The sequence below is a fragment of the Anomalospiza imberbis genome, chromosome 2 (genome assembly GCF_031753505.1).
Source record: "Anomalospiza imberbis isolate Cuckoo-Finch-1a 21T00152 chromosome 2, ASM3175350v1, whole genome shotgun sequence".
Taxonomy (NCBI): domain Eukaryota; kingdom Metazoa; phylum Chordata; class Aves; order Passeriformes; family Viduidae; genus Anomalospiza; species Anomalospiza imberbis.
The window spans coordinates 54,753,526-54,780,343 of NC_089682.1; the positions used below are offsets into that span (position 1 = coordinate 54,753,526).

At 43.8% G+C, this 26,818-nt stretch overlaps 1 protein-coding gene and 1 long non-coding RNA gene across 2 annotated transcripts in view; one reads left to right on the top strand and one right to left on the bottom strand.

Annotated features, from left to right (window-relative positions):
* The window catches only part of LSAMP (limbic system associated membrane protein), a 981,452-nt gene extending 961,047 nt beyond the window's left edge, over positions 1–20,405 (bottom strand). Inside the window, exon 1 of the mRNA XM_068181115.1 lies at positions 19,972–20,405. Within this exon, the coding sequence (XP_068037216.1) occupies positions 19,972–20,038 (67 nt within the window). The 5' untranslated portion in view covers positions 20,039–20,405. The remainder of the gene's footprint in view (positions 1–19,971) is intronic.
* LOC137468899 (uncharacterized) lies at positions 6,189–11,684 on the top strand. Its single transcript, XR_010996237.1, has 3 exons — positions 6,189–9,223; positions 10,225–10,341; positions 11,654–11,684. It is a non-coding gene; the product is annotated as an uncharacterized lncRNA (long non-coding RNA).
* Positions 20,406–26,818: the final 6,413 nt, after the last annotated feature.

A 26,818-nucleotide genomic window follows, 5' to 3' on the forward strand; every position in this document is an offset into this window, starting at 1 on the left:
GTGGTCTGGCCATGATCGCTGATGTCTGAAGAGAAAAATGGGAGAGGTGACCATCCTTCTTACATCATCCTGCATGTAGCAAGTTAGAGCAGAAGGGTAATTGTCTCACCTTTCCCCCCACCAAAGAAAAGGCCCAGGGATTGAGGAGTCTTTGAAAAATGCCAATTTACAAAAGCGGAAATTTCCAATCAGCTTCTCTAATTAGCATTTAGTGGAAACTTTTTGCCTTTCACCAATAAAAGACCTCTCCAGGGAATTGTGATTAGAGCAAACTTCCTCTCGATATGGGAAAAGGGATAGAGAGAGTGTTAAAGACAGCATTACATAGTTTTTTAATGAAAGCCTAACCTCAAGAAGTTGTTCACTGGAACAAGTCAATGAACCATTTTGATCTCATTATTTGGAACCCTAACTTTCAAAATTAAAAACTAGTCAACTCATCTTGATCCAACTGTGTTCATCTGCAGTCAACTACTGCATGAAAATAAAATGTCTTGCTTTCTCTCCCTTTTTGTTTGTTGTTACTACAAATAAAAGTGGAAAGAAATTCTTTATGCTTTCATTAATATTTATAAAGGTAAAATTTCATACATCACATGTTCTTTGTTTTTTTTACACATAAAAGTCAGGAGAATATAATCCAGTTGACTTCAACTTCATTAAAAACCTGCTAAGTCATCCCCCAAACTGACTGATTCTTTTTGTCTGTGATGAGTACCAAGGAACAAATATTAGCCTTATAATGAAAATTCAATCACATCCTTAACTACTCACAGACAACCACTCTGCTCCACAAGGTACAGGTGAGCATAATTGACAAGATAGATAGATTGATCCAATAGATTTAACATGTGCAAGTTTTTATAGCAAAGACTTTGTTTCAGCTTAACTAAGTATAGTACCACATTTATCCATGGAGCCAGAGAAACACTGAAAAAAGAAAGCACAGATACACTGAACTTCTCTCCTAGAAAGAAGACACCTTTATAACAAACAGCAATAAAAGAACAGAGAGAAGATTGGGACCGATCACACAGAGATCATCTTTTATGTATGGGGAAGATGGGGCTGGAACTTCCTTTGTCTTCATTTTCATTGTGTGGACAGGTAAGCTAAGGCACAAACTGATTAACTGACTTAAAGAGTGCCTGTGGCAAAGGCAGGAATTAGGCTCAGCTCCCCCTGAGGATCAGTCCAGTATCTTAACAAACCCATATCTTTCTGTTCTGAAATGCTGTAGCTTTCCTTTGTAATTAAACAGCAGGGATGTGAGGGGGCTGATTTCAACTATCATTGTACTGAAAGAGCTTGCACTGGTCAAGTGGGGAGGAACTGCCCTGCCAACCTAAAAAGGCTTCTCCTCTACTTAATTCCAGGCTTCTAAGCTTTCAGAAATAGAAAATATAGAATAAGCAACAGTACTGAGCAATTTTGAAGGCATACTGAAAGATCTTTTTATACACTCCCATTTTAATACCTAGTGCTTCTACTGTACATAGTATACAGTCACAGAATAATGTGCATGGGTTTCATGCCTGCTATAATAATATCCAAGGTGAAGATATTGAAAATTCAATTAAAATATAGTTTAGGATATTGGCTTATTTTAATTGCCAGCCTCCTTTACCCTCCATCTACCTCCTATGCATCCAGGACTGAAGCTAGAAGTTACATGCTGAATTTTTTCTCCTGTAGCTCATAATCTGAAATTCTTTGTACTTCTTCAGCATCTGACTATATGAAACCTCTTTTTAAAACTCCAGGGAGTCTCTCTGCTCCTTTAACAGGAGAGGACATTGACATGCTGAGACAGGAGTAGTTCCTATTAAGGACAAAACTTGATGGGACCCCAAAGTTATGCCTCTTAGCACTAAGCCCTAGGTTACTCATACTTGCATGAGCTTTTTTTAAACCATGGTCACTTTTTCTGAGCAGTTTCAAGAGAGGGAGTAACTTATTTTCACCACAGCAAAAGCAACTCCCTCCTCTGCAGTTCTCAGTTACTTTTAAACAACAAAACTTTTGCTGTCATTTATGTTTCTCTTTCTAATTGGATCAATGAAGTTCTCACTGTCACTGTGTTGCCTTACACAGTACAGAGAAGAAATAGAAGTCCTACTGGGACATGATTAGAGAAACAACAATAATTTCAAGAGGCAAGCAATGAACCAGAATCTCAGAAAAGCTTCAACTGCTGTCCAGAGTTTCTGCTGATCCTTCCTAAAATAGGCACAAGAGCATGCTGTAGAGTGAGTCCCTTTGGTTGCCTGCTAAACTGAAGAGAGGTGTCAAGCATCACTGCACATAACAAAACAATGTGTAGTGCTAGGACAAGGACTGCTGGAACAGAAAGGAAATCTTTGTTCTATTTTCTCGAAGAGCGCTCAGGAACACCTGGTTCTGGAAACTAAGCATCAATTTGTTTATGTCAGGTTTGAGAGAACCTATACCTGAAGTGTTCATATGGCCTGTCTAAATCTTACCCTGACTGCAGTTATGGCAGGTGTTATCCTTGTCACATGAAATATTTTCACTAAACTACTTGTTTCTGAAACTCCTCCAACTTTCCAAATTTTATTATAACAAATTGTATGTCTAAAATATTATACCTCTGGTACTTCTTTATTTCAATGGGATCACACAGTTTCCATAATAAGAGGAAAGTAGCACGACAGGTTTCAGGACATTTCATAATCAAAACTACTCTAGATGCAGTTTAGAGAGATGTGAAGACTGAGGCTAAGCACCATGGTCATCAGTCCCCAGTAAACTAGAAGTGGGCTCTTCGAGGCATCCAAAGAATCCCTGCCCTATTTATAACTTTCATGAGCCCTATACAACCACTTCTGATCACACCCCTGTTTGACATACAGGGGGATACAAAGTAGAATGAGTCTCATAATTAAGCAATGAAAGAGACTAAAGAAAATAAGCACACCAGTCTCTTCCTTAGCACAGTTCCATCTCTCAGCACTGCCTGCAGAGAGACCATTAGTGTCTGCACTTGGGTACCCATTGTGTTACGGTGCACTCAGGTAACTACCCATCTAGAAACAGATGAGCTGTTTATACCCTCCTGGTTCTCACAAGCCCTCCTGCACACCACCCTAGCACAGACCTTTTTCACCATCTGCATTCATGCTGTTTAGTTGTTAAGTAGCAAATATCTTCAAAAGCTGACTCTTGCTAAGTCAGAGACTCGGTGACTTCCAGTGCTTATACCCAACTAGAATGGAGGCCTTGGCCAAGGTGTACATGCAGTGCCCACAGGGCAGAGTTGGAGGAAAGATGCCCATCTACCACAGGGAGGTGAAGGATACAAATGGAAGCTTTCTTCTCCCGTGATGTTGTCCTCATGCATCACACACTGCCTGGCTGTAGTGTACTGGGACACCAGTTGGCAGCAAATAAAAAAGGTAGCATATTAGAACTGGATAATTACAGGAAAGATCCACCCTGTTTTGCTGTCTTTTGAAGGTGCTGCCTTGTTTGTTGGCTTCTGAGATAGGCTCTTTCCAGAGGGGATATCTGTGTGCCCTGCTTCCCAAATTTTGCTGTGGATCTAGACATCCAGGCACTGCTGCTAGGTGAGCACCATTTGAATTGACAAACTGGGATTTCTGCTGTGCGCCTCAAACTTAATGCAGCCCTGCCTGGGCTTTGAAGGCAACGGCTTGTTGCCTTGGGGTCTGAAACTAACAAAGCCGAGCTGAACAAGCCCAGGGCTCCCGTTGGATTGCTCGATCAAAGACAATATTAAACAGCACCGTTTTCATAACTACTATTCTGGGGCTCTTGGAAAGCAAGACAAAGGAGATGAAGTTAATTTCTGTTATCATAGCCTTGTGCAGCTGCAAGGGCCCTGGGAGAAGTCATCTCTTGATGGCTTATACAGACTGTGTCTTTGCAAGAGCTCCCATTAAGCAAACAGAGCTTCAAAAGCTTGTCAGGCACTTCTGTTCCCCTCCTCCCTGCACCACTGTCAAATCCACCCCATTCCTTTCTTCAGACATCTTCCAGGGAGCCTCCCTCTCCTTGACCACTTCCCGGCACCTCTGCTCTCTCCTTCACCTTTTCTGCCAGCAGTGCTGCTCATTACCCTGCAGAGGGAGATTCAAACTAGGGAGGTGCTGCATTAGGCACAGGAGTGATGTGCAAGGGAACTGGACAGAGAACAATTCCTCCAGATTCTGCTCTGCCACCAGCTTAGTTCACAACTTTAGAGAACTATCTTAACCTTTGGTTTCTATATGGTTAGCTGGGATTAACAGGGCCCAGGCTTTTTTTTTTTCCTCTGTTGATGTCAAACAAAACTGTACAGCGCGTCCTATTTCTTTCTATTCCTAGATGTGATAGGTGATGGAAGTCACTAAGCAGTATTGCAGGAGAAAGTTGAAGCTATCTCCTGATTTGAAATACTCTTTGGGACATTTGAGGCAGTTTTAAGACACCTCTCTTACAAACCATCATTGTCAGGGTCAACAGATCACCTTGAGAATGCATGCTTGTCAGCATCAGTGCTGTCCCAGGGCTGTACATAGGTACCTTGGGCTCTGATTTTTCTTGTTTACTCCTCATCCATAGTTGAGCATAGAGATCATTTATGGAAAAGCAGGAGTGTGTTAGAACTTGCTTGGTTGCAGTAAGGACAAGGAGGATGAAAAAGCTGGGTAACCATGAAAAGCTTTGAAATGAGATTACTGAGGAAATAGCTCCAGAGAGCTTTGTTCAAAGTCTTCCTCATCACAGTGCATGTTATTCCTTTGAGGTCACACAGATAAAGGCACAAATTTGGATATGGCATGGAAATAAAGCACTGCTTGAGATGAGCAGGGTACTTCAAGAACTGGTCTGCATCAATGGACAGAACAGCCCATAATTTCATCCTCTCAAACTGGGAGCTTATGATCTAGGGAGATGTCCCCAGCAACCTGACTAATAATATCCTGGAAGTACTCTTCAGTAATAACTGCCATCTGGGATTTCACAAACTGGTTTCATTCAAGCTTGCTCTTCCCTCTAATCTCAAGTTCCCCAATTAGTTAAAAATACGCTAAAATATAGAAAAGTCTTGCTGAAAAATTTCTGGATACAGCCAATACTGATGTTCGTGAAATGAATAAAAATGCAACATCAGGCTCAAACAAGAGGGATACACCTGTGTTTAGCCATTTGCCTTTCACATCTCCCTCATGTGAGAGTTCTTCCTACTAAGTGGTCAGTACAGATCTCTGACAATTTCTGAACAAAACTGCCCATTCTAACTGTTGGAGACAGAAGAAGAAAGAGCTATTCTCAACCCAGAAGAGAAGAAGCCAGACGTCAGTTTTAAAGCAAATCTTCTAGATGTAAATTGTTGCATAATTTAAGTTTATTGAACATCTAACACCAGGAAATGTGCAATTCATGAAATTTTCAGTGAAGATATACGAATGAGTGTTTCCGATACATTTTTAAAATGTGAAATTATCAAAGTTTTATGCACTGTCGACTTTGGCCACATACGGCAGAGTTAATTGAAAGCGCAGTCCTGGCTTTAAAGGTGTCCCCATGAAAATGGCAATGTGTGTTTTATTGTCTCTTAGTCATTTGCAACTCAAAGGTGCCCATATTTATGCATGAGAAAGTGTTTCTTCCAACTGCCAGCCTGCACTGCAAGACACTTATTGAATCCAAGAATCCGGGTAGATGCTTTATTTCTTGCATTCACATCACTGGTCCTGTAGTTTCTGCAAACTAAATCATGTGTCTGGTTTCCAAGATTCAACTCTTAAGCTCCAGATCAGACCCTACAAGAAATTTGCTTGGAATGGAACAAAGATCCCGTGCTTGGAGTACCCTCAACAAGAGGAACAAGATAGGAAGAAACTGCTGGGAAAAAGCAGAAGGGTAAAGATATCCTCTCACTCAATAGGGCAGAACAATATTTGATAAAAGGACACAAGACACAACTCTTCCCCCCACAGACATGTCCCAGTTTAGGATTTCTGTAGCCTCAAGTTGGAATAGGTACTGCCAAGGACAAGCAAACTGAACAGAACATCCTTAACCTCCTAGAGAGAGACAGCATAAATCCAGGCTTGAAGCCTTTGCTCCATTAAATTGGATTAGGGACTCTACTTTGGGTCTACCTAAACCAGACAAATAGCCCTTACAGTTTTTTTTTTTTTTTTCTCTTTCCTTTTTTTTTTTTTGTTTTCACATAAAATACTCTGAAAAAGCAAAAGAATCATTGAGGAGTTAGGCAATCTTCTACCCCACAACAACAAATAAGGCCACAGAGCAGAACTCAAATTCCAACGCAGAACTGATGGTTTTCTAAAAAACATTAGATCATACATTCTCAGTATAACCCTGGTGCAGGAAGTAGACATCATAAAAGTTGTTGGACTACTTGGTTTTACTACGAGTACCTCTTTGCTCCCTTGTTTTGGTCATAAAGCTGCAGCAGTAGGAAACATGAAGTGGGATATGTGGTTAAAGTTTCATGCAGGGAGATGAAAGAAAAGAGCTAGGTTTTCCCCTTCCTTGCAGCTGCAGCAAGCCAACATCAGGAGTAAAAAGAAACTGACCACACTGACTGCCGAGCAGGCACCACACTGTACATTTTACAAATGCAACAGTGCTGCCCACCTCCAAAACTGCCAAGGGAAATACACAGGGTCAGCTCTCCTTCTGTGGCCACCATCTCCAATATTGCTGCTGAGATACCTGCAAGGGCTGTGCTGCTGCTGCCACCTCTGCTCACAGAGCCAACAAGCATTTCTCAGCCACCTGCTGTGACAAGCAGGGGCTCTTCCACTGCCTGCCTTCAGCACAGAAAGCCAAGGAACAGAGATCTGGGACCAGGGTGATTTTGGAAATGTGAACTTCTTCACCTGTGTCTGTGTGCCAGGTGCACACTTATTTTGCTTGCCTACTATCTAGTACTTAATGCAAGCCCCACTGAGTGGTAGAAGTCACAGAGCTCTAACATGTATAGTGGCTAAAAACACAACTGGAGAGAAAAATTCAACCTCTCCAAGGCAGGCCAGGGCCCAGGGATTAACGTGCTTTCTGAACTGTAGGACAACCATGTTCCAGATCCTGCTGTATTTTGGAAGAGAAATAGAATTCAATGTCTTATATTGTACTGGCTTAGAAGTTGTCTCCATTTCTTTCAAAAAGGCCATCCTACCCACAAGAAATTCTTTTTTGTAACAGTTTTCATAAAACAAGCATATTTTCCTAAACAGCTTCTCTTTTTACTATTCATGTGATCATTTTTACAGCACCAGCTCTGGCTACTAACAAAAGTAGTGACTATATAGTATCAATCCACTTTTTTCACTTAGTTCAAACATGTGAATGGCAGAAAAACAAAACAAAAAAAAATTACTTGAGAAGAGTTCCCCTTCCTATGAACATTGCTATTAGGTAATGCTGCTGTTAGACATACAAAGAGGAATTTGAGAAAATGGATGTCTGGGTGATTTTTGATTTTGCCTTTGAAGTGCTTGGGTTTTTCTTCAAGAAGCTCAGCGCAGCAAAACAAACACAAGTTTGCCACCAATTGTCCTCTTCCTTGTAACACCCTGGATCTCTCTTTTCCCTTCAGAGTTGCAATTCATGTAACACAGAGAGGGGACCCAGAGCTCCACCCTGTACCCCCAGTTGCAGAAGTGTATTTCAAGGTCTCCTGCTGCTGTGCCTTTGCCCCAGTAACTAAAGGAGGCAGCAGCATCACGCTCTGGCTCAACTGCTGGGTGCAAAGCGACAAACGTTTTGCCGGGGTTAGAATGAGATTAGCAAAATCCTACGGAACAATGATTCAAAGGTGCTGTAACAAATCAATTTCCTGCGTGCAAAAAACACAATTACTACACCAATTATCTTGCTCTCACCCCATTCCTCTCTCTGCAGTGAGCCAGAGAAACCTCATCCTTTGGGCTGCAAGTATCTAGTCCCTCCTCCCAGGTGATGCTGCAAATGGTGGGAGCAGTAGTTCTCCACCTCCCTTGATGAGCTGTGCCACTAGAGGGCACACAGATTGCCAAAATAACACAGGGAAACAATAGGTGCATTGGTCTTTAAATGTGTATTCCAAGTTCTCCACCTCTGTGAGCAGGCACGCTACCATTCCAGAGCAATTCATATCTGCCAACGCAGATTATCACCTCTGGTGTTTCTAATCTTCTCCACTTCATCATCTTTTAGTTAATTTCTCATATCTCCCAGTTTCCCCATTGTGGCACAAATGCAAAACCTCTACCTAATAGAAAGATGGAGGGTAAGGGGGGATTTTTTTTTTATTTTCAGGGCCTACGTATTTTTCAAAGAGGAGATTCCAACATCAAAAATCAACACGTTCAGCACAGGCAACCCAAATCTACAATGTTTCTTGTCTCTGGTTCATAGCCAGAGCCCAATTGCACTCCCACTGCACCACATCTGAGCTGATGAGCTCCCCCACCCTGCTGAGGTGCACGTGCTAAGGACATCATTACCAGCAGCCACCTTGAACATAACAAGGCTAGTCAAAAAGTCCAAGCTGAGTAGCATCAACTTCCACCCAGAGTCAGCTGTCTCCCTGTTTTGTTCCCTGGCACTGCTGAGCTGCTGAGGCCCTCAAAACAGGCCTTACACTGACTGGGAGAGATCCAGCAACACTGAACAGTCTGGACTGCATGCAATGCAAAATGGTGCTCCTTGCTTCCTTCCCAGGAAACAGATTGCAATTTGCATAGTGCTGTACCTGAGCTAATAAACTATGATGAACTCTCTCTGGGTCTGCATCCATGGCACAAATAATCTTCAGTCTGGATTATTTCCATTATGTGTCCTGGCTCTTTCACTCAAGCCACAATAACTTTTGCCTCTGGAAGTCCATGGTGCCAGCCAGCATTCACTACAAAACTTGCTCTCAATTCCGTCTGCTCCCATTCCCACTAAACCAAGCAGCCAACACCACCAATCTCACTTTCACTCTTCAGTTCTTGTTGTAGGTGAGATAAGAACAAACCAGCTGGGCGATCCCCATGGTCTGCTGATCATCTTGGCTGTCTCCTGACATCTTGTTCTGCTGCTGCCTCCCTCACTGGCCCAGCTCCCTCCAGCTCACAGACGGCCCTGGGAGGGCTCAGCTCCTGTGACATGCCAGGAATGCTACGAGCTCAAACACACCAACTTCTGAGCCTGAAGGGAGCAGCCCAGTGTTCAGTTACCCATTTTGAGAACGCGCAAGGTAAAGAAAGAGCAGAGCCTATATGTACCATGTGTGTCAATGGGGAACCTGTCAAAGCCTAACACAACTCACAGGACAGAATTACAGACACTGGGTTTTCACCTTATTGGGCACCCAGCAGGCTGCCTTTTCCCAAGCATTAGACAAATCTGAATGAACATTCCACTAAAAGAAAGAGGAAAAAGGTCTTTGAGTTAAGCAGGTGATACAATTAGGATTTCTATTGTTAATATAGAAGAGTTCCTCACATGTCTTGCACCAGCATTTGCATCACAGCACAAATAATAGAAGGCAAGAAAGAAAAACACTTTAAAAAATATCGCTCTTTTGTCAGACTGGAAGTATTAGCTGTGATTCAGAAATTAATGACAGCATAAAAATCTATTAAGGCATCTAGACTGTCTCTCAAGGGACCTTTTCATGCTTGTAGTGCATGGATTATTCTCCAGGGCTCTGCCCAGCCAAACTTCAGATGTCCCAAATGACAGCAATTCTACCATGATTCTTAACAAAGCTATATCACCATCTAATCTCTTTCTTCCATTAACTATTTTTCCTCTCATGCCAATTTTTTCTTTCCTCCTCCAAATTTCCTATCATGAGAGACTCTTCTAGCTCTGAGTCCACACTAGACAATTCTTCATGCCTTCCCAGCATGCCTACATCATTAGCATAGCTCCTCTTTAGTCATTTAGCCAAAACAGCTATATATTTAGCTCTCACAAGCATTCTTCATAAGTCAGTCCCTCCAGCCCCTTAATCATTCTCCTTGCAATCCTCTGAATTCCCTCTAATTTTGTTTACATCTTTCTGCAATTGGAGTGCCCGGAACCAAGTGCTGTAAACAACAACAGCTTTTTATCTGGCTAGACTGCAATTCACAGCACAGGCCTTGCACATGCCATGCACACACAGACACATGCACATGCTTGCCCTCTGGTTCAGACACAGCATCGCTACAGGACATGAGTTCTGCTCACTGGCCATTCCCTCCTCCACAGTGACACCAGCTGGGTCTCTTTCAAGGAAATTCAGTTCCAAAAAAAGTGAGGGCAGATCTTCAGCACTTCCAGGTGCCTGCAGGCTCAGCACAGACACCAGCTATTGGCTGCACTCAGGTTAAATTTTCAAGTTTTTGATAACACTTAAAAAGGCCACAATTTTCAGAACTTTTTTGTTTTAGATGACAGTTGAGACTCTGATTTAGACTTGTGACAGATGATAATACATCACAGGAAAGCCTTTAAGCACTTGCGCCTTAAACTGTTCTTGAAACTCAAGTTGGAATTTTTCCAACAAAACACCTTTTTATTCTTTATTAGAAAAATGCCCTTTTGGTGAAGCAGAAATATTGTGCAAATATCTTTGCTTTGCTTGAACAAACTTCTGGAGAACTTGAGAAAGAGCTCAGAAAGAAACCTGTCAAGGTTCCTGCCAGCTCTTAAGACATCTGAATCACAGAACAGTCTGAGTTGGCAAGGATCCACAAGAACCACTGAGTCCAACTGAAGTGAATGGTCCACATGGGGATCAAACCCAAAACCTTGACATTATTATCACCAAGGAAAGGTGGCAGCTCCACAAGAAGGTTTTTCTCTATCAAGGTCACCCTAAGACCTTCCCTGTCACAATTTCAAAACCTCTTCGCACTTAGCATCCCCCAGGCTTGAAAGAATTTCAGAGCTATTTCTCCTGTGTGGGTAAAAGAAAGCAGAGCTTTGAAGTCTTCTGCCGCCCCATTACATTTCATATGGCTGCTCCTCCTTCACAGCAGCTACAACAAAGCTTCAGAATCCAGGAGAGCTTGACGTGTTTGATTCAGTTTTTGTGGTGATTTGGGTCACTTTGGTAAGCAGGATGAAGAAGTGAAAGTGACCAAAATCTCTTGGGGTTGACATGGGAATGAGCAAAGCCTTCACACAAGGGTCTTGTTAGGTTCCTTGAAGCCTGAAGAAAAGACTGCTGCTACAAATATTTACATTGGGATAGACAGAGCAAGGCCAGCCAGAATGGTCTTTTCTTTCTTTCCTCTATGCACACAGCAGGCCAAAGGAGAAGGAAGACTGCACTGCTGACCGTAGCTCTAGGTCCCTCTGGGGCAATGCCACAGCTCATTTACCTCATGCTGCAGCTGGACTTTTTTTTAAATCAACATCCCAATCTGTTGCAGCTCTGTGGCTGCTGGATAGTACAGAAACCAGTCACCAATAGGCACCTAGGATACATCAAATTGGAGGAGAGCTTAGTTCTCCTCACTTTAGCTCCCACTGTATCCTGCCCTCCCTCCCTTAGCTGGCCTCAACTACAGACAACTCTTACTCCACTTGAGCTAGCATGATTTTTTTTTCTTTGAATCACCAAGAAATTACTGTTTGTAAAAGCCCAACATCGATATAATCTTCCAGACAAATAGTTTCCTTTCCTCTCCAGGAGATCCAGAAGTGCAGAACACCTCACAAGGTCTATCTTGCTCAGCCACCCAATCTGAGACTGGACAAAACACAGCCACACTGGACAGAGCTGGACAGTGCTGTTGAGGAAGTTAAACCAGCAAGGCTGTGTTAATGAATGTAACAGCCAGAGTAAAAACTTGCTGATTTTACTGCTTCAGGCGGCATCCAGCTCATAAAATAGCAGAGCTACACAAGCAGGTGGGTTCAGTCAGGTAATACTATTTTTGAATATATTGGTCTAAATAAAAAACAATACAACTTGTGCATGTAAGAAAGCTTCCTTTTATCCTCTTCCTTCTCTTCCCAGAAACTCTCCCATGAAAGTGTAGAAGTCAAACCTGTTCTTTCCACTCTCTAGGTTGTATTTCCTGCCCAGGTGACTGAAGTGTGACTAAGTTGCCACCTTACACTGAGGCTATCGCAGACAGATGAGGAGGGGTAGCCAAGCCACAGAAACAATTCTGTTTCACTGCAACAATCTCTTGCCATGTCAAGATAGGATGCAAATTCACTGTGAATAATGGTCACTCCAAAAGCACACATAGCTACACAGACATTCCTATCAGCAATCAGGCTGCATTCACCTCCTGCACTAACATTGCACAGTCCCTTGACAAGTCCCATGACAAGTCCCTTGCACAAAATACAACTCTGGACTAGATTTGTTAACATTTCTCAAGCATCTTTACCATGCAACTTGTGCATTTTCTGTCACATGCACACACTCAAATGCATGTGCATGCATATGCATGATATATATCAACTTCTGTTCCATACATGCACCTTCCCAAAAGCCAAGGAAGAGCTATTCAAAGGCCACACCTTTATGCACAGACCATATATACAGGGACAAATAAAACTGGAAGTTTTTATCCCATTGTACAAAGTACCTTTACAAGGCAAAGAGTAGAAACTTCATTATTTGAAGGTGTACCAGCATGAGAAAAGTCTAAATACATTTACACTTCAAAAATTCCACAGATGCCCCTTTAAATAACCCCTCCTTCCTGCAGGCAAAACCTTACCAGTAAATCCATCCTTTTTCAGACACTCAAGTACATATCCCCCCAGTCAGCCTCTCCAAAATCCACAGGGGGAGGTCAGGTAACAGTGCACTGGCTGCAAGGCTCATGCTCAGAAAGAGTCTTGCTCCCTTGGTCGAACTTTGGGTCAGCTGCTGAGGGTCAGCACAGCCAGGCTCCAAGCAGGTGCAGCAACCAGAGTGCATGCAGAAGAATATTAATAGTTATTGTCCTAGCAGGTTGCAAGGATTAATTGGTTCTGGCCTGCAACTCCCCATCAATGCAAGTGCTTAGGGGCAGAGGGGAGGGAGCTGTGATTACACACTTATATTGCATACTCATATGCTATTGATTTCCCAATTGGAAAGGCCCACAGCCTTTTGTTTGTCTCCTTGCTTGCTCCCTTCCTCATGCCAATGCTCATGACCTGCTTGCCACATCTTCCCCCTCCCAGAAGCACAATCACCATCACCAGAAAAAGGAGAGGGACACCCTTTTTTTTCAAGAGCTCTGCCAAACTAGAAAGAAATGCAGAAACCTATATCCATGAGGTCACACAGAGGCAAACTCTAGGGAAGGGAATAAGTTTCAAGAACTGAGTTTCCTTTGAATGCTTTATATAACCTAGGGACTGCCAAAGCCAGACTGTGAGCCCACAGCTGTGACCACACTCACCTTTGCTTTAATCCAAAGCCCCTCCTCTGATGCCTGCCTTCTCATCCTCTTTTTTTGAAAATAAAACAAACCAATCCTTAAAAAAGAAAGCCAAAAAATACCCCCCAAAATAAAACCATATTACACCAATCTGCCTTAATTGCATATGTGTACCCTTGCATTGCCTTCAAAACCATCTCCTCTCAGAGGTACCATTCAAAGTCCAGTACCTCTACAGCTGACAACCACTGAAAAATCCTATTTTATGCTTGTGGGTGACCAATAAGCATGGCTAGTGTAAAGGGCCCTATACCCTCAGCATGTAGTCATGTAGAATTTCTTCCCCAGGAACATTAAAACAGCAGATATGGTCAGCAAGACTTCACTGTGAGACAGAATACTCCTTTGGCTCAGAAAAATTAGGGTAGCAGCCCTAGTGCTGTTCCTTTTCCTCCCATACAAGTGAGCAGGGCAAGGCTGCCACACAGACAATCTGCTGTAGGGCTGCCTCAAGGAAATGCCTCAGTTTCCAGGAAATTCAGCATCAGCCAAAAGCACCACGGTGCAATGGCATAGCACAGAATCAAACCTGGGCTTCTTTTTCCTTTGCCTATTTCTGTAAGAATCATATACTCCCAGCATTTTTTTCCCTTCCATGCTGATGTGTGCCCTTTGCTGACACCAGGAGAGGGTTGTGTCTCCCATACTCACCCACACGTGCCCTTAGTTCCCTCTCAGAGTGGGACAGGATGGTCCGTGCTGTGCTTGATATTTCTGGTTTTATCATGAATAAATTGACAGCAGGAAGAGTACATTAGCTGCCAAAATCACTGCTCATTTAGTATGAGCAGCAAATGAAACTGTTATGCACCTTTTTAAGGAAAAGGGGATACCAAAGAAACAAAGTTTCATGCTTCCTATAGGGACCACAGACAGCAAAATTCTGCATCCTTCCAGCAGCACCCTATGCACAAAGGAGATGATATTTGGCAAGACACATGTCCCTGTGTTCAAAAGCACACATGAAAGATTTTCTCCAGACTCCTCCAGGATATCTTTGTCTGATACCATTATAGACTTCACTCAGATCATTCAGTCCTTTAACAACCTCTGTCAGACAGCAACCACCTCAACTGATCCTCTTCCATAGTAAAACACATCAGGTGTTCTGATGTGCTCAGAAAAAAGGACATCCCTTGCCCTTACCCTTCATCAGCTTTTGCCACCTGTCCTCTCTGTACAGCACACAGAGGAGCAAGCAGTGCTACAGCTCCCCATCACCGGCCCAGCACCACCAGCCTCGCCAGGCAACTGCACACAACACCCAGCTGCTGCTGTGGGACCTGTACATCACCATCCCTTGTCCATCCCAGTCCTACAAGTCACCATCCCTTGTCTAACTCAGTCCTATAAGTCACCATCCCTTGTCTAACCCAGTCCTAAGCAACTCAGTCTTGCACAGGGTAAATCTGCTGGGGGAAGGGTCCAGGCCCCATCAGCAAGGCAAGGGCCTTGGCTCACTCAAGGCTTACAGGAGGCACAGCCAGCACACAGAAAGGATGTGCACTCCTAAAGCACTGGCTCTGCCAGCAGCCTAGGATGAGAGCAGCTATATTCCTCACCATGACTTCAAGAAGCTCTATTGCTAGTGGAAGAAAAAAGTGAAAAGAGTAACTATAAAAGAGCACATCATCTCCTCAGACCATTAGGGTACACATAAGTGTGCTCCAAGGCTGAAAAGGAGTGCCCCAAAACATTGGGAACTGGGTTCTTTGTTACAGAACTAGTAAAACTCTTGTGTGAGAAAAGATATCTGAGAATAAAAGATGAAGCAAATTTTTACTTATCATAACAAAGCCCTCTGAGCAGGTAGCTGAGTGCTGAGATTCATAACAGCTAGAGGAAATGGGTTCTTGTATAATTATTGATTATTATGGTCAGCAATCACTGGATAGAACTGGAAGAAACACTTGGGATATCTTTTCAATGCTCCCTGTTTGCAGATAAAAAGCCTTCTCTACTTCTTCCCTGTCCTAAGCCTACAAGAAAAGTATATTGTTTCATGTATTAAACCTCTTCATCATTTAAGGGATGCAAGGCAGCTGAGTGAGTTGTTGCCCCATCAATACAGTCCAGCCTGTGAGAGCTACCCTTACCTTACTCAAGAAGAGAGAACTGGAAACAGATAGGAAGAAAAGTATATTCAGGAGAGCAGGAAAAGTCTATTTTTTTTTCCCTCTCCAGCTGGCAGTATCTAAATGTTATCCAACTGCATCACAATCGCCCCATGCTGTTCCCCATACACTACAATGTCACCACTCGCACTCACATTGCTGCTCTTCCCTCCCTCCCTTCCTTCTCCCCATCCATTACACATTATCAGCACAGGAACGCTCAGGCACACGCTTCCATTCATATAGATTGCACACACTTCATGCATTAACAAACACTTCATTTTTCACACCCGCATTGCCCAGTAACCTTACAAAACACGAGACTTTACAGATAATATTCGTGCTGTGTACCAACCTCAAGCAGCCTATGCCACTTACCCGACTGTTTCCATGATTTCTTTCATCAGACTCATTCCTCATTTAAGAACACCCTTCAGCAGCTCAAGAAATATATGATAAATAAATCGTGCCAGGACTATGCAGGCCAGTTCAGCATGTCCTTTCCTAAACCATCCACCCCACTAAACTGGCTGTGGAGGTATCTTACTTTTTTTTTTTTTTTTTTTTTAAACACAAAGTCTTTTACAATTAACCAGTTAGGTGGGGTTGTCAGGGAGGTTCATTAAAACAAGCTGGGATTTTTTTAAACAAATTGCTGATTTGAAACAGCTGCTATTTTTCAACAGAGAGAATTTGTTTAGAAGAATTTTGAACTTAAAGCAATGCTGAAGGAAATGTATAATTTGTCAAGGCATTCATTTTTTAAAATAAAATGCTCAGGGTGAGGAAATAAAAATTAATTTTTATATTGACAGCTAAATAAGAGTAATAGTAAGTGAAAGTGCAAACATCAACACAAAATTCTTCTAAATTATCTAAATACAATTTTTAATAGACCCAAATCATTCACTTCTTTACCCCATACTCATGCACCCATTTTTACTTGGGAAAAAAAAAAAAAAAAAGAAAGAAAAAGAAAAATTCAAGTTTCCAATCCAATTCAACAATCTGACATCTCTCAGATGCTTTGGGGCACATTGTGCTAAGAAACAAATTCATTTGAGGGAAGAGCTGCAGCATGCACTAGAAAATCCTAGAAAATCCCACCCACCAGCAGTGCTGGGGTGTGCAGGTACTTTTATTCCTCCAGCCCCCACAGGGCAGGAAGGCCAGTGCACCGTGCAGGAGGAACAAACATCCCACCTCCGAGCCACCTGCCTCCCAAGGAGGACTGGAAGTGCAACAGCAGAGAAATGCAAGAATCCTGAGCCACCAAAATGAGGAAACATAGCGATCGAGGGGAAAAAAACCCCTCTGTGCGGGACTTGGAGCATCTAACCTAGGGGGGAAGGAGCAAAGGCTGACGCTGTGCCAAAGGCCCTGAGGCCGGGCAGGCCGGGGACAGGCAGCCCTTTGCATCCTGCCTGGCAGAGGCGCTGGGGGAGGCAGCCTGCGCTGGCCGCTTGGCACCGGGGAGCCCATCGCTCTCTGCCAGGCTCAGCTGCGCTTCCTCCCTGCACCCACAGCTCCTGCTATTCAGCCTTGCCTCGGCCCGGCAGTGCCAGCAGCGCTCCCCTTCTCCCCCGCGCCTGGTGGCTCTGGGGGAGCGGAGAGAGACAAGGAGCTGCTTTTGCGGTCACCGGTACACCCCCAAGTGGACAGCGAGGAAAAGGGGAGAGAGGGCACGGACAAGTTTTGGGTGGCTCGCAGAGGTGTAGGCTCAGCCGTCTGGCTCTGGAGGGATGTGCGCACAAAGGTCTTGGCAGGGTTCTGACCGGGGGCACTGCCTGTCAAAGCCAATACTGCCGTTTCCTGGGCGAAGAGCTCCACAGAGTTGTGCTCAGCAGGGTTAGAGAAGCGTTCAATGCTTGTTACCACGGCTTTCAGTGAAAAACAATTTGAAATAAATATTGTGAGGGGACTGTGTTGGTTTGTTGGGTCTTTTTAAGGGCACAATATTTTCCCACCTCTTTTTAACTCCGTCAAATATCTTCAGGCTTGTTTCAGGCAGCGCCCTACTCCTCCCATGCAGCCCCAGTATTCCTGCCTCCCCATTCTCTCACTCTTCACATCGGAGAAAGAAAATTACTGCTGGCTATGAAACTAGATCCAGCAGTGCTCTGGTTTATATCATGCCAGAAGTTTGTGAGCAGTCAAAAAAGCAGCTCCAGGTTTGCAAACACTCATACAACATCACACCATCCTATCTCATCTCAAAACCTAGGGAGGGCAGCTGTGTTGCCTCTGTCTTTTTAGAGGATACGTGATAATACAGACCTCAAAAGACCTTCCCTGAAGCCTTCAAAATGAGAATAGATGTGGCTGATACTACAGTGGCAATACTAACTCACTAAAACAGAAGGTAAAAGCCTGTCCATGCCCGTAGCCTGGCATAAGCTCCAGCTATAAGGATGGACTAAAACAGCTCCTGGCTGTGCTGGCATCAGGATGCTCTGGTCAAAACTCAGGGAAGGCTTGTGACTTGAAAGCACTGTGTGGAGCAAGCGCCGTGGTCTACAGGCTAGGAAATGTGCATCAGAAAGGCAATGCTCAGAGTCAACGTGACTTGCCAGTGTCCATCTTTCTTGACAGTTCTCTGACTAATCCTCCAGAGCAGGGCGAAGTTCATGCCAAGCTACACAACTTCATTTCTGACGTTATCTTCTTATGCTACACAGGTACTGCTTCTCCTCTTAATCCATGTACAACCTATATGCTGGGAAAAATCTTCCTTCCCTGTCAGAAATAGCCACTTCACAGCAAGGAAGGAAGTCAGCTGGAAGGTGCTGGTGTTGGATTCACAGTCCAGACTTCAGAGAATGTAAATTGAGAGAAAATATGTGACAGTGAAAAGCATGTGTACGAGACCCAGAAATGGGAGAAGTGAGACTGTATGAAAAGGAGCACTCCGCAAATGTGAGAAGGTGGCAAAAAATGAAGGATTCCATAGTGAGGGCTTGCAGGAGTGACAGGTGTGAGGCTGCGTGTGTGTGACAGGGAGCCTGCCTGTACGGGAATTTGCTTAGTAGACACAAAATAGAAGAGAACAGTACATGCAAGACTGTGTGTAAAAGTAGGAGCTAAGGGGAAGCGAGGAAGCTGTGACTGGCATATCTCCATGCACGGCACTCCTGCACTAATATGTACAGGAGTGAGAAAAAAGCACTGTGAAAAAAGCCGTGTGCGAGTGAGATATGCTCTAAGGGTGCATCTCACTGTGAATGCAAGGCTGTGAGGCACAGAGTAGGCCAGATAGAGTACATCTATGTGCTTTAGTTATATTTTCACCTATGTGTGTGTATATGTGTGCACACAGGCTTACAAGGCTAGTGCAACAGGACAGGCAAGGGATATTAATATGCAAGCAACCTCGAACACTAGTGCTCAGGATGGAGGCTTGAAGGAGGGGGGGGGGAAAGGGGAAGGGAGAACGTGAGCACAAGAGAAGCAGACTCTCCAGGAATTGCATCTGCTAGGGAGCTAGAACTGTATGTGCCAGAGTGAGTTTATTCATCTTCCCTGCTATATCCCTGAGTGTGTGTGTGTGTGTTCAGGAAGGACCACTGATGTGTGTGAGTGAGTGTGGATCATGCACAAGCTGCAGTTTTGAAGGCTATGATTATATGTACATGTGTGACATGTGTTAATACATACAGCATGGAATGCATTAACCCTTAACTCCTGTTTACAGAAAGCATCTCAAAACCAGGTAGCATGCCTGTCATCACTTTGAACTAAATTCCATACTCACACTTGGCTCTTAAAACAAGAAACCCAGCTGGCAATTCTCCACTGAACAAAACCCCATGCCCAACAAATTTTCATCTCCTGTCTTTCCTCCATCACTCTCTCTTTTTTTTTTTTTTTCCCTCCTGGTATAGAGGGGAAGGACATAGTGTTCATAGTGTTTTCGCAGACAGACCAGAGGCATAGAGATTCCTCTAAACTCCCCCTCTCTGGACAAAACCAAAATATAAATAATTAAAAACCCACAAAACAAACCAACCATCCAACCAAACAAACAAAAATCCCAAAAGAAACTTAACACTTTTCTCCTCAGGAAGGTAAAGAATCGAGGAGAATCAGTACTTGTGACCCAAAGCGCTGAGAAATGGCAGCTGTGGATGGAGGGGATACCCACCTTCACCCACCACTCTTTTCCATTGCAAATCTTAACTGTACACCCCCCACCAACTCCCCCTCTGCAAAAGCATAAATACAGCAGCAAAGTCAGTCACATGCAGTGTCCTCTAACCATAGGATTCACCAGCAGCGATCTCTCTTTGGCTTATTTCCTGAGGCAAGGGGGGGGAATGTTTGGAGGGGAAAAGGGGGGGAGAGGAAGCTCCAGCTTCCAGCTCCATGTTTCAGGCCATCCTCAGTCCGTCAGCCTCAATTAAAGCAGAAGGGTTTGAGGAGGTTGTGAGAAAGAACTCACCACATACCTTGCAAGGAGAAGAGGGACAGGAAGAATCCCAGCACCCAGATACTGTGCAGCCAGTAGGTCCTCATGCTTCTCTCTCACTCGCTCCGCTTCCTCTGCCTTTTTCTCCGACTCTTCGCTTCTGTCTCTCTCTCTCAATTTATCTTTTTTTTTTTTTTCTCCCTCCTCGCTCCTCTCAAAGAAAATGGGATTCGTGTCTCCCTTCAGTCCCTCTGGGCTCTGCTTTGCCAGCTCTGACAATCCAGTCGCAGCACAAGCTGACCCACGGTGGCCAGATTCCCAAATAACCTCTCACTCTCCCCTTCAAGTGCTGGAGAAAGGGGAGGGGGGGCAGGTTGGATGCTCCACCGTAGCCTGGGCTGGCTGTAAATACAGAGAATCTCTCTGTCTCTCTCCTGCAGCTCCAACTAAATGCGACTGTACTTAAACAAGCAATGCCTTATAGGACAGCGCTCAGAGCAGAACAGATCCCACCTCTGCCACCTAGTGTTGCAAGCCAGCTCATTTATTTCATTTTTATAGATATAAATATATATATATGTTATGCTATAGAAATATGGTTCCCTCATTCCTCTACAAATGTATCTCTTGGATCACAGTCTATGAGCCATTCCGGGCTCAAGAGTCCCTGAGGTTCCAGCTCCAGTGCACACAGGGAGGTTATTCAGCAAAGGAATATTCCTCATCACCACAACAAGAGGCACGGCAGGGAAGGTTTGGTTTCTCAGCAGAGTTCTGCTTGACAAATTCTGAAGCGAGGGTCTCTCTGATGCTGGTGTCACTGCCGGGCAGTACACAGGGGCCAGAGGGAGATTCAGACGCACCAACTGTAATTACAGAGCTGCCAAGTCCTCCAGGAAAAAATAGCAAGCATCAGTCTGCATTAATCTTTGCTGGATCTCCTGTGACTTCTATGCAATTTCAGAGGGACCAGAAAGAATCCTTCTGTAATGGAAATCCAGCTTTAAAAGCAACCATTTGCTCACACAAGGCTTCCCCCGCTACCCTTCCTTCAAATACAGGTTCTTCCTGCCATATGTAGCATAAACTTTTTTTTTCTCAAGGAGTAAGTGGCTAATGTAGCTCTATTTCTCCCTAAAATTATTGCCTCCAGTTAGAGGAACACCAGTAATGAAGTATTGCTTAACATTCAGGATTTTTTATCATTCACTCTCCAGGCATTTCACAAAGGGTGTCCTTTCACAGATGGGGACATGGAGGAAGTGTGAGCGCACAATTTCTGAGGCCTGTCCTTGGGACACGGTGTGACAGCCCAGCTGGACTGCCCAGGCAGCCCTGTGGCCCTTCTTCAGGCCACATTGTGCCCTTCATTGTGGTCACCAGGCAGCCTATGAGGATGCCAACACTAAAGGATGCTAATTTTCAATTTACACATTGAGGGTGTGGGTGAGCAAAGGTGAGTGTCCACATGTAGGAAAGGTCTGTAGGATTCTTGTCACTAATGATGCTGTTCCAGAAGTGTTTCTTATTAGACTGCTGTAGAGCAAGCTGTTCTGTGAACAGAGTGCACCAAGCCTGCCTCCCCATGGGTTCCTGTCTGCTGTCTCAAAAATCCCCCTGCTCTAATAAAAGCCACAACCCATCATATCCCCTGTGATATCTCCTGTAGGAAGAAGAATTCCATGCTATGGCTAGTCTTGCTTCCTAGTGAACCAAAAGGAAAGACAAAAATGCAAGACACCACTTGCCTTAGCCTGGTTGGCTACTGCCATGTACCACCTACATAATTCTCGGGTTTTCCATTATGGAGGGATTACAGCATTACCTAATCACCAGTTTTTAAGAGACATACAGGAATAAGTTACTTTTTAGCCTTCCGCCCTCTTTTAAATGTGGTTGAAATTGGTTGCACTGAAAAGTTATTAGGAGGAAGAACATATGGACAAACAGATACACATGTACTCTCAGCTAGGCTTCACTTCCCAAGGAAATCAAACTAAAAATATTAGAGTGGACTAAAGTCAACTGACTCTAGTCAATGAGGAGATGTGGAGCATGCTTCTTTTTTTGTGGTTTCCATTTCAAATGGTTTTCATGCTGTATTGGGTCTGCATGGCAAAGTTTTGGTAGGGGGGCCCTTCTGTGAGAAACTGTCAGAAGCTTCCTCTGTGTCTGACAGGGCCAAGGCCAGGCGGCTGCAAGACAATCCCACGGCAGGCCAAGTCCAAGTGTACCATTAGCAATGGTAGTAACACCTCTTGGATAATGTATTTAAGAAGGTGGTGGAAGCTGTGTAACAGCAGCCAGGAGAGAGGAGTGAGAATATGTGAGAGAAATTGCCCTGCAGACACCAAGGTTGGTGGAGAAGAATGGGGAGGAAATGCTACAGTCACTTGAGCAGAGATTGCCTTGCAGCCTGGGATGAAGATCATGGAAGTTCAGGATAGATCAGTTATCCACCTGCAGCCCCCTTGCTGGAGGAGGTGGATGCCTGAAGGAGGCTGTGACCCCATGGGAAGCCCACACTGCAGCAGCCTCCTGGCAGGACCTGTGGCCCCATGGAGAGAGGAACCCACGCTGGAGCAGCTTTGCTGGCAGGACTTGTGACCCTGTGGGAAGGACTCATGTTGGAGAAGTTCATGGAGGCTGTCTCCTGTGGGAGGGAGCCCACACTGGAGCAGAAGAGTGTGAGGATCCTCCCTCTGAGGCAGGAGGAGCAGCGCAAACAAGTGTGATGGAGAGATCTCAGGCCCCATTCCCTGTTTCCCTGTACCACTGCAAGGGAGGAGGGAGAGAAAATGAGGAATGAAGTTAAGCCCAGGAGGAAGGGAGGAGCATGAGAAAGATATTTTAGGATTTGGGCTTACTTTTCACTATCCTGCTTTGATTTCATTGGTAACAAATAAAACGCATTTTTCCAAAATCGAATCTGTTTTGCCTCTAATTGTTCTTGGGGAGTGATCCCCCCTGTCCTTATCTTGACCCACAAGCTTTTTGCTGTATTTTTTATCCCCCTGTCCAGCTGAGGAGGGGGGATAGAGACACTTTGGTGAGCACCTGGAGGCCAACCAGCATCAAACCACCACAGATACCAAGACAGCGTGGTCTGAAAGAGAGCACAGTCAAAAATAAACTTGGCACTCAAGATACATTTGGAGCTTAGCATGCCAAAATCAAATGGTGACAATCAGTTAGTAGGCTTGGAGTAGGTGTTTTTGGGGGTTTTTGCAGAAATCCTCCCAAACATCTAGCTCAGGTTCAGGGACCAGCTAGGCCAGCACTTTAATACTACACCAGCTCTATACATTTCTGACACACGACTGTTCATGTGCTCAACATTCTTTTTTTCAATTGTCCTATACCTTTGTGATCCATTACCTCAGTGCTCACCATCTACATCTGATATATTATACAGCATTATATGCATTTTTACTGTTTCACAAATCTTCTTAGCTCCCATATTAGGCACCAAAATTCACCTGCTACCTATCCCACAGCCAAATACATAACCTCACATAATCCTATAGGATCCCACAGCCTTCCCAATTAAACCAGATCATTATGCAACCATTCAAAGTCTACTTTACCTACAGATCCCATGGATGATCCCATAATACACAGCTCTCAAGCACATGATTATCTCAGACTTTGGATAGAAATATGCCACGGCCTGAAAAAAATCTAAATCAACCCTTCTTCCATCTCAATAATTTCCCATGTCCTATCACAACTAGCCCTGCAAAAAATATGTCCCCATCCTTCTTATAGGCCCCCTTTAAATACTGAAATGCCGCCACATTTATTATAACACTTATGATAGCAATTTATATTGATTCCAGTAATTAATAATATAGCCTAGTAATTAGTCTTGTGTTAATTATTAATCAATATTATAAGTATTATAATAATTAACATTATTTTTGGTAATAAGTAATAATAAATGATAGCAGAACTGTATCTCTGCTCCATAATTCCATAGGGATGTGTGTGAGATAATGCTGAACCCAGTGTTGTTCCCATGCAAAATAGCCAGTGATAGTTACAAGTCCAGAGAAATGACATAAAGGAAGCAGCACTGTCTCAGGCAGCAGCATCTTACACTTCCCTGGAGAAGCTGGCATGACTGAAAGGAGAAGCAGCTATTTCTTACAATGTATTTGACATACTCCTAACCTTCAAAAACATTCAGGACTGGTTTTGGCTCCCTTGCTCATGCTGAGTCATACCAATGGGGTTACTCGGGACATTAGAATACTAAAAATGAGCAGGAGTATCAGGTTCTGTGGGCTGAAATTCTCTGGGATTGGTCTCTGGCCAAAAGTGAGTCCATTTTCCTCTAGCCAAATCTCTCAGCTACCTACATATTGTGAGGGCAAAATGTGAATCAAGAATTATGCTCAACTTTCCCTAAATCCCTCAAACATTAGGAGGAAAAAACAACACCACCACCAAAACAACCAACCAAACCCCAAACATGCAGCAGTCCTCATTCTTCAGTCCTTTCTTTTTAAATTACTGCGATCCTCCCACTTCACCTCATATTCAAATGCCAAGAAGAGCACATCTACAATCCTGTATTAAGGGAAAAAAAAAAAAAAAAAAGGTTGAATTCTGACAGAGCTCTGATTGATTGAAAGCCAGCTACTTTTAATGCATAGTGAAAGTGTTTCATTAGGGCTGAGTGAATGGATTTAGATGCGCCAAGCATGGATGCTTGTCCATTTTTTAATAAATAAATGTGCTTTTTGCAATTAACTGTTTAAGCACTCACACTTCCATTTCTATTTCATCTTAGCTTTAGTCACTTCAAGCAATATCAATATTAACTTGATTGTGCAGCACACACATAATATTTTCTCCTCCAAGTTTCTATCCTGAACCTACCATTAAATACTTCTCAAGCAGGCATGCTAAAGTTGATGGAGGAACTTTTAACTTTTCCATTACAGATTTTTTCAAATTTCAAATTACTGTTATTTAACTGTGCAAATGTAATGTTGCATTAACAAAAGGCTTAGTGGTTTTTTTACTGTAATAGAAATAGTATTGGAAACACAGTTGGCCATGCAAATTTTGCAGGGTTTACATAAGAGAATGAGCATTCCTGAAATTGCAAGTTGAGAGAGCTTGGTAAAGTGAGCAGGGGGCAAGAGCCATAGATTACCCAGAAGTGGCTTTTTTGTGTGTTTTAGTGTCCTGTCCTGTATGTCTGTCTCTCACATATGCACATTACGACTTGTTTTATTGAGTGTTCTATCTGTGGGTTTCATGGCTTTGGACTAGTGCATCCATGATAAATAGTGCATTTCAGTGTGATTTAGAAGAGTGTTGTGGCATGTGCTGCATGTGATCTGTGGGAAAGGGGGTGGAAGGAGATGTTCTCTCTGCAAGAAATACTCATTTGTCATGTGGTTCTGTGAAACCCACTACTGTCCAAGGTCAAGGACTGCAGTGTCCAGGAATGTGAGTTCTCTTAGAAGAGATGCAAGGACCTCAAGACCGTGATAAATAGTCTCACACCTGATTAAGCTCCTTTGTGTAGACTGAGAAAACAGCATTTGTGCTTCTCATTTGCCTTCAGCCGGACATTCAAGAGAAGACAACCCTACTCAAACCACACTTTCTACCTGTTCTTTCCTTTCTGCCACTTCATACTCCTCATCTATATTCCCACCCTTTTCCTCTCTCAGTTTCTTGCCACCGATGACTACCCTTCCCATCTCTTTTCTTCTCTACTGTCTTCCTGTGAAACTCATCAAATAAGGCGGTGTCTTTTTGAGGCTTCTTGAAGGGGAAGGTTTTCCATCAGGATTCCACAAGACTCCAACCTGAAAGTAGCTTTTTTTATTAAATAAATGCCAGGCCAGCAACTATGGAAGGTTGCATATGACTACATAGCAGTTCCCTAAGATGAAAATCCATAGAAATAGCTAGCCAATGAGATAGCAACAGCACTCAAGGAGCAGTGGGAAGAAGGAGGAGATGGAAAGAACCCTCATTTAATTCCAGCAACCATGCAATGACGCAGCGGGGACGGAACTGAGAACTCTTGGAGACAAATGTGTTGCATGAACTGGTAGAGCACAAATGGCTGAGTTTCTCTAGCAGCAGCCTTAGCAGACCCACCTCCTTTACAAGTGGGGTCACATAAAGGGATACGTCACAAAAAAGCATTTGCCAGCAGTATACATTCACACATTGGCGTTGTCGCATAATTAGAACATAAAATAAATGGCATAACAGATGCTATCAGCATGTCTACCACACTGTATCCATGGTGCTAACTCCTTCTCCAAGGGGAGCCTCACCCAGGCCACGCTGAGAAAGCCTGAAACATGGGCACGTAGAAACCAGCCTTTATGGAAATACACGCACAAAGTTCTGCAGAAAGGCCTCCGCTCTTTCAACATTTGTAAGATTTTATGGGAAATTTGCAAGTGTGAATGACAACAAGAAGAAGAAAATTGGCTAGCACCCAGGAAAAAAAAAACACCCAAAAAAACCCAAACTTTGGCAGATAATTTTTTGAGTTGTCATGATTTTTGTGGGAAAAGAGTCAGCTCTTTCAAGCCGGGAATAAAAATAATAATTCTGTTCAGCTCCTTTGAGCAGCAAAGAATTCACAATCCAAAGGGAGAGGCGGTTACACCACAAAACCCCTGCCACAGCCAGTACTAACTGGCTTCCTCAGAGGCACAAGTTCCCTCAACACTACGGAGTGCCTTTTAAGAAGTGTTTTTGCAGCCCCCTGGTCTTTAAATCTCCACCAGAGCTTGGCAGCGCAGACCTTTCTCTCTCCTCCTGGGACTCAGGGTGTGTTCCCCCAGGCAGTACTCTACCAAAGATCTTTCCTTGACATAGCACCCAGCTTCCCTAGGGCACACCCT